The sequence below is a fragment of the Glycine soja genome, chromosome 10, assembly GCF_004193775.1.
Source record: "Glycine soja cultivar W05 chromosome 10, ASM419377v2, whole genome shotgun sequence".
Lineage (NCBI taxonomy): Eukaryota > Viridiplantae > Streptophyta > Magnoliopsida > Fabales > Fabaceae > Glycine > Glycine soja.
Window position 1 is genome coordinate 4,732,253 of NC_041011.1, and position 8,578 is coordinate 4,740,830.

The 8,578-nt window shown below is 31.3% G+C and overlaps 1 protein-coding gene across 2 annotated transcripts; it reads left to right on the top strand.

Annotated features, from left to right (window-relative positions):
- The first annotated feature begins 303 nt into the window (after positions 1–303).
- LOC114369157 (syntaxin-71-like) lies at positions 304–4,306 on the top strand. 2 transcript variants are annotated; one of them, XM_028326345.1, is made up of 10 exons: positions 304–414; positions 529–786; positions 925–1,050; positions 1,534–1,693; positions 1,810–1,895; positions 2,020–2,088; positions 2,486–2,530; positions 2,653–2,715; positions 2,815–2,891; positions 3,914–4,306. In XM_028326345.1, exons 2-10 carry the CDS (start codon positions 631–633, stop codon positions 3,927–3,929), a joined length of 798 nt encoding a protein of 265 aa, XP_028182146.1. In that variant the 5' UTR covers positions 304–414; positions 529–630; the 3' UTR covers positions 3,930–4,306. The 2 variants fall into 2 exon arrangements, with proteins under 2 accessions (XP_028182146.1, XP_028182145.1); XM_028326344.1 differs by lacking the exon at positions 304–414 and having other exon boundaries at positions 472–786.
- Positions 4,307–8,578: the final 4,272 nt, after the last annotated feature.

Genomic DNA, 8,578 nt, shown 5'->3' on the forward strand with positions numbered 1-8,578 from the left:
CTATTTTTTTCTCTTTTTGCTAAATAATATAAGAAAATAATCTTACTTTTTTTTCTTTCCTTCACAATTTATTTCTTAAACCAAAATACCATAAAAATGATATATATTTACAATTAAAACCACTACTCGTGATACGCTTAATATCTTTCCATTTAATTACTTCGAAAAATTATACTTTCCCTTATCATAAGTTGTCATTCTAAAAAGTAAAATTAATAAACTTTTATTTTATATAAATTTAATAAAGAAATAAAAATTTAAAATAATCGTACCAGTGGCACTGGTACTGGTCACTATACTGTTAACGCCGGGTTTACCAAATTTTAAGTTTTAACCATAGCACACGGCAGTACAGCACACACGGTAAAATTGAACACCGGTTCGATCAATTTTCCCACGCACTGTTACTCGAAGGTAAGTTTCTAGTTCTACCAAATCCAAAAGAATTTTTAATTTTTTAATTTTTAAAAAATTGTTTCACCATGTTCATTACAACTGTTAACTTTCCCCTTTGAAATCCTTTCTCAGTTCTGCGCCAACTGAAACGCAGATCGAACTCCGCCGTAGCCATCATCACCGATCGAACTTCGCAAGACAGAGATCAAATTCTGATTCCGACACAGTAACAGTATGAGCGTCATCGACATTCTAACCCGAGTCGATTCCATTTGCAAGAAGTACGACAAATACGACGTCGATAAGCACCGCGATGCTAATGTCTCTGGCGACGATGCCTTTGCCAGACTCTACGCCTCCGTCGACGCCGACATCGAGGCCCTACTTCAGGTACGCCCCGGCAGAATTTTGCACAACTCAATTTGTGCCCTAATTGGTCAATTTCTCTTCAAAATCACGGAATTAGGGTATTCTCTCACGGTGTATGGAGGGCAGAAATCTGATATATGTTTTTTAATTTTTGTGTAGAAAGCAGAAAGTGCTTCCAAGGAGAAAGGTAAGGCATCAGCTGTAGCGATCAATGCAGAGATTCGTCGTACTAAGGCTCGGTTGCTGGAGGAGGTTCCCAAGTTGCAGAGATTAGCTGTGAAAAAGGTTTTATTTTATTGTTTAATGTTTAGGCTGTGAAAATGATTAATTGAATCTGTGAGATGTTTTAACTGTGAATTCTCATCAATCTTGTAGCTGGAGCTTTTCGGATGTAATGAAGAGTAATTTGGTTTGCTGAATTAATCTAACTAATAACTTGTTAGGAGCTTTAATAATTTATTTAATCTAATTGAAGAGTTCTGTTTTAAATTTTGAACACTGAGAAAGAGTAGAGAAATAAATCCAACTTCTCCATTGTTTGGTGTCTGCTATCTGCTTTTACTAGTGTAAGTGTAACTGTCCAGCTTAAGGGGTATTCTTGTTTCTGTCTGTAGTTCTGACTGTTTTAATCCTCTATTGAGTTATTCCATTTGGTGTACTTATTTCCATTGAAGCTTGATTTTTTATTTTTTTAAAGTTTATTTTGCACTTTGTAACTTATTAGAATGTGAAGTTTCAAAGTTAATGAATGATTCAGTTTATCCACAGGTAAAGGGGCTTTCATCACAAGAATTTGCTGCCCGTAATGATTTGGTTCTTGCATTGCCGGATAGAATCCAAGCAATACCAGATGGGGCTCCTCCTGTGCCAAAACAAACTGGAGGCTGGGCAGCTTCTGCTTCACGTCCTGAAATTAAGTTTGATTCAGGTAATCTAGTTATCCATGTCTCAGGCTGATGCAATTATCGTATTTCATCTGTGAGAGGCCTTTTAAATAACTGACTCTGTTCATGTATGTGAATCACTGAATCATCTCAAATATAGATGGGCGATTTGATGATGAATACTTCCAACAAAGTGAACAATCAAATCAATTTAGGCAGGAATATGAAATGCGTAGAATGAAACAGGCAAGTAACTTAAAGCAGTTGCGAGTGGTTTGCCGTTATCTTTTAGCTTAGGTTTTTGTTGATTATTGGATGTCTATCCAGGAAATGGTTCACCTTACAAATCTAACATCACATAATTTTTTAGGATCAAGGTTTGGATGTGATTGCTGAAGGATTGGATACATTGAAAAACATGGCACATGATATGAATGAGGTCAGTTGCTTTATTTATTTTTTTTGTTAGAGTATAAATTTAATCCCTATATTCAAGATTGTTTTAGTCCCTTAATGTAAAAACTCAACATTTTGGTCCTGCATGAAAAATTGTTTACAAATTAGTCCCTAGCCTGTACCATTTATTAAAGTTATATTGCTTTTTCCCCCACCTATTGGCACCAAAACTAAATAATGTGTCAAGTGTAGGGACCGAATGTAGTTTTTTTTTTTAAAAAAAATTTATGTAGTGACTAGTGACCAAGATAGGGACTAAAATGAAAAAAATGATGTCTGGTGTCGGAACCAAATTTTTAATTTAACCTTGTTTTTATCTTCCCTTGTGCGTGTGTATGTTTTAATCCTTTCTAAGTTTATTATTTATGTGTTGAATACAGGAACTGGATAGACAAGTTCCACTGATGGATGAGATTGACACTAAGGTAAGAACTGAGAATTATCAATTTCTGCCTGTATCCTAAATAAAAATATGGAAATGTTGGCTTTTAGAACTTGAATTATGAAGTTGAAATTAGTATAACACAATTGTTTGTCATCTTTACAGGTGGACAAGGCATCCTCTGACCTTAAGAATACAAATGTTAGACTTAAAGACACAGTGAACCAGGTTAGCTGACTACAATTGTATCTGTATAGATTTCCATCAATTTAAAGTTGTATCTGTGATAGATTTCTTGCTGACTCTTATATGATTTTTTTCATCCAGCTTCGATCCAGTCGAAACTTCTGTATTGATATTGTTTTGTTGATTATAATTTTGGGAATTGCTGCCTACTTATACAAGTAAGGCTCCTATCACTTTTCATGAACTTGAAAACTCAGCACTGCTCTTCTGCTCTTGAATTTCAATCTGAAAGTATTCTTTATAGTCCTGCTCAATTTGCTTATTGATTTGAATACTGGAAATTTTGCTGTATCTACTAACATGATCTTGTGTGGGAAATTTGAGGTACATTTTTAATTTTGTAACCTTGGATCAAATATTTTAAAACTTATATTTCATATGGTAACTTTAAGCTGCATTTTAAGTCTGAAATTGGGCTTGTGGGTTGTTAGTAAAGCATTTGTCTCATTTCCTAGTATGCATATGTAGCCTTTGCTGCAGAACATAATCTTGTTTTGTTCCCTCTGTTGCCCATGTCTCATAGGCTTGGTTTCTGACATGTAATCTCATTATCTATTTTCTTCGTGATTCATATTGGCGTATCCTTTATTGCCTCTTTACAGTAATTAGAATATCTGTCACTAACTTCTGAAACCTGATCTAATTAGGGAAAGTTTAGGTGGAGTGTGATTGAGGCATTCATTTGAAATTTGACGAGAATATAATTATCTAGAAAAAACTTAAATGCTTGCCTAAAATGGTAGTTTGCAAACTGCTCTAGCCAAGTGAATTTCTTGGAAATTTGAAATGATACGGTCATATGAATGAAAGTTTAATAAACTCTGTAGAGACAACAATCATTTTAAGGATTATTATAATGATTTCTTACGATTGGGGGATTGTGCTTGTAATTTCTGTCCCTATTCCCAAATATGTTTTTCTTTGAAATTGAAACATATATAAACTACTTCATAAACCAAATTTCTAGTTCAATGATGTTGAAATAAATTATGCTCTATCTAAAAAATTTAATATTCTATTTGCTCATTAACTGAAGAATAGTAGATTCTTGTCACTTTCTGATGGCGCTGCTGGGATTTGATTTTCAATATATCATAGCATCAGCATGTGTTTTTTTATGAATCTTGCATACTTTATGTTTTTTGAGATACCTTTCTGACTTACCGTGCTCATTTTGCAGCGTACTAAAGAAATGATGTGTACAAAGGCTGATGGATGTTCGAATGGTTTGCCTTGTATTTTGAGGATATCTTCTGATTTTTTTATTTTATTTCTACCATTGTGAAAATTTCCTGCGACTTGAGAGGCGTGCCCTTGTGCTTTATAAGCAGTCCTGTGTAATGTGTATGCAGTCATGTCAGATACCATTAGTATGTGTATGTTAAATAGTTGCTGCTTATTTTATACACTTGTTTTGGTATATGTTATAGTATTATAAATTGACGCTGATGAATTAGGAAGGATGCTTTGATTGAAATTAGGAATTCTAGCTGGAGTTAGCTAGCTACAAGCACGACGAAAAGATAAGTATGGGGACCCGCTTAATAATTGAAAGAAAATTATATTCGACTAATTATTTTGTTGTTTCTTGACTTGCAAATCTGTTTTTAGTTTTAAACATCTCGTGATTTGTGACGAACTCCTTCATTCCTTTAATTATGCTATATGATTACATGTCACATCATTTGTTTATCTGAGTTTAGAGGCATCAACCAAATTTTGTTTGTGGTGGAAATGCGATGTATAAATCCCATTATCTGTAAATGGATTTGTCGTTCATTTGGTTAATCATGTTGTGGTTGTAGTGACGCTATGATTAAACCTACTTCCCTAAAACTAAAAGCACCTCTTGGGAGGCCAAAAAGGCAACGAGTGTGTGGGATTTAAAACCCAGAGAAAGTATCTTGTGATTAGGATTAAGTTGATACTACTATTTGGGAAGAAATTAGTTTCACACTAAAAGATATAGGATTTTTAAAAAAAAAACAAGCAATATCAGTTAATAATACTTTCGTTTATAAGTCTGGGCTCCCATGTTGAGCCTTCCGCTAGGGCCCAAGATGAGCCAAATTACCGGTTAACCTTCTTAGCTAGGGTGTGTAAAGTGGTTCCCGACTTATTAAAAATTCATTGTTTTGAAAACTAAACCAAATTGGCCGGTTAGACCAGAAAATTGATGAACTGGTTAGGTGACCTGTTTAAATAAGTTATAAAACCTGTTGGAAGAAAAACTGGTTAAACAGCTGAAAAAATTGGTTAGAACTTAGGAAAAAGCTGGTCTGAAACCGATTCACAGTGAATCAATAAAAACTATTTAATACAATATCATTTTGGTTTTCATAAAAGAATGAAAATCAATCTAAAATGTTATTTTCTTTTTTATTCTAAATGTAAACTTGTTATTATTGGTAAATGTTGATGTGTATTATTGAAACTTACACTTAAGTATTATAATATATTTAAACCGAATTTTTGTATGTACTTTGAATATTAAGAATTTATAAAATTATTTTTTAATTTTACTTTCAATATTAAGAATTTATATAATTATTTTTTAATTTTACTTTGAATATTAAGAATTTATATAATTTTATTCTTTCTAATTTAATTATGGTTTAATCACAGTTAAATTATTAAACTTTGAACATGCTGTGACTAGTTTAATAATAGGGTTGGTTTGAAAAATATTGATAAAAATAGCTAGATTAGATTCTACTAGTGGAACTACTTAATGAGTGTTAATGTTTTAATTATGTTAAGATTTACGTTAAGTATAAGTGAATTTTAATTGTAATATTGAATCGAAGCTCAAGTCGTCTCCCAAGAGAATAGTGCAAAGATGGATATTCAAATTAAAACCTTTTAGATAAATATATTTTTTTTGTTTTTATATTTTAAACTACCTAAAACTAAAACCAATCAAAACAAAAAATAAAAGATATATTTTTCTAGAGAGATTAATGTACTGAAAATTTAATAAAAAAATTAAAAGAAAAGGTAAGAAGTTACTTGTTGACGTGATAATAATTATAGATGAAAATAATAACGTTAAGATGTTAAGATTGTACTTGAAATCCCCATATTTGCTGTAATTCCTCACACTTCTACGTCGTTATATTGTTCATCCCCGATTCACTAATGTATTCTATCCCTAATTCCTTAGATGATAGACCCTAAATCATTTGTCTTGATTCCCAATCTCTTGGCAAACACCAACACAAACAATCAACATTATCGTTTGAGAATTAACGAGTCTTAAATAATATTATTTTATTCTTAAAGATAATTCCAATTAAGTATTCGATTCAATTTGAATTTCAATGAGACTCGTCAAAGTACACGTCAAATTCCTAGAATCATCTATGAGGTGTGCAGGCTCACAAAACATTAAGTAAAGAAGACATGAACTCAAATAATATATTAATGTGAGAAAATTACATCAAATAGAGTTCAATCTTTTCCTCTCCTAGCTAAGAAAGAAACTAGCCATTCATGAAATACAAGAAGAGAGAAGAGAATAAGTTTTTTAGTGAAAAATGGTGTGTAGAGGTGTGCTTTTTTGTTGTTGCCTATGTCTCTTTATTTATAGAATCATAGATGAGTTTAATAGAGACAAATAATTTCCTTAATTTACAAAATAATATAATCTATACAAGAAAACTATCTCTTCTATTGATATAATCTATTTTATTTGTTATAATTATCTTCCAAGTGATTTTCTTCATTTATGTTCGAGCTATATCTTCATAATTATCTATGTTTTGAATTAATTTAGTTTTCAGATTTGGCACGCTCCTCATTTAAGCAAGATATTTTTTGTAAAATTTTATCTTCTCTATTTGAACAATGAGCTTCGCATCCGAAGGGTGGAATTCATATGCAGGAGAGTTGGATTTCTAAATTGGAACCTTTGTCCATGTAATGATAAGTTATAATATATGCCTACGAAGGAAGCTAGGGGAAGTATCAAATTGTGTATATCATCCACCAAAAATATTTTTAATCTTAAAACCACTGTGCATCAGTGCATGGGTTATATTTATATATTATATATTATATGCTGCTAGATCATGCAGAGAGTGGCAATTAATTATCAGGTAATATAGTATTAGGCAGATTATATTGTATTAGGCACGTTTTGAGGGAAAGATATATAAGAAAGCAATACCTATTTGTCCCATCTTCTTTTATAAAAGAAAAATGTTAAATGGGACGAAAGTTAAATTGCACGAAAGATACGAATGATTTTGATTGATTCATAATTATATTTATCCATAAATGTTTTTCGTCAAAACACCAACTTAAAATTGAGTTATTCCATGAAACAGCCACAACATGTTTTCGTGCAGTTCGTTCAAAATTACTTCGTACTATATAACAGTTCTCTTTATAAAAACATTGTTAGGGCATACCATATAATTTAATGAGTATGATTACGTTGAAATGTAGACAAAATATCGAATGCTATGGTGAGGTCATAGAGGGGTGTCTTTTTTTCCTTTTATACACAAGAAATCAACTCAGGTATTAAGAAGTTTATTATAACCTATGCACATTATTTAACCAATTAAATTAGATTCTTTTAATATGATAATGGATGTTGACTGATTAGTTTGTTTTTGTGTCATAAGAAAATAAAAACTAAATCAATCAAAATTTTAATTTGGTTTGATTTATTTGTGACAAATTTTTTATCAAATTAAATTCAAACAAATTAACAACATATTATTATTATTTTTATCGTAAGTCAATAATTATTAATGGTTTATATTAGCTAAGCCATTAATTCAGATAAAAAAACTAAACCATTAATTTTATTTATCAAAATTATAAGAAATTACAAGCCCCTCAAATAGCACAAGCAAACTTTTAGAAAGTACCAAGGTTTCTTGAGGATATTACAAATTGCGATCAGGATCTAATGTATGACTTTGTGCTGAAAGGGATTAGCCTCACACTCAAAAATGCAACAAAATCTTCGGAAACCAAATTACTTTTCTAGCTCAAGTTTTTCAACACTGAAATGTATACTATAGCTAGTAGCTAGTGCTTCAGAGCTCAGATAATTGTTAACTGATTCATAATATTAATTGGCTAGGGGAGTTACATAGTGGGATGCCACGAAGTTCATCATGTTGGCAGGATATCTAGGCCATGTAAAGAGGCTTTTATACAGTTCTAAATTTTTAAACAAGTTTTAGTTATTAACTTGTTAGCTACTAGTACAGTTTTATAATTAAGAAGAAACATCTTCCGATGAATTTTTTATAATCAGGTACTTGAATTTTAATATGAGAAAACCATTACAACCAGCGGAATAAAATCATTAATTAAGGAGATATATAAAGTTGACCTAGTGGTAAAGAAAGAAAGGAAGAAAGACAGGTGGTAAATTCAAGTAACATGTCACATTTTCAAATTTTTCTGCTAACAAAAATTAACAAACCAACAATTAACATTTGTTGATAAAATTAAAAAAGAAATACTAAATTAGGGAGCAACGTGTGAGAACCTGTTGCAGAAGGTCCTTGGAAGTAATGCTAACAATTTGAACTTATGGTGATTTTCACCAAAAGAAAATAACAGCTCCTGATTTCGTTTGTAATTTAACTAATTGCAGAAACTTGTATGCCTCTTATGAACCAGTACTAATAAGATAACATTATAAATGTGCATGATGAGCCTAATTCAAGTTTTCTATACAACATTTCATTAAATTGAAGGGCAATAACTGGAGTTTCTTCTAATTATGGGATGCACAATATTGATAGCTTATCACTCTGATATGCAATCTTAGTTTTCACTTTCAAAGAAGAAAAATAAGTAGCCATCTACTGGCTGGATG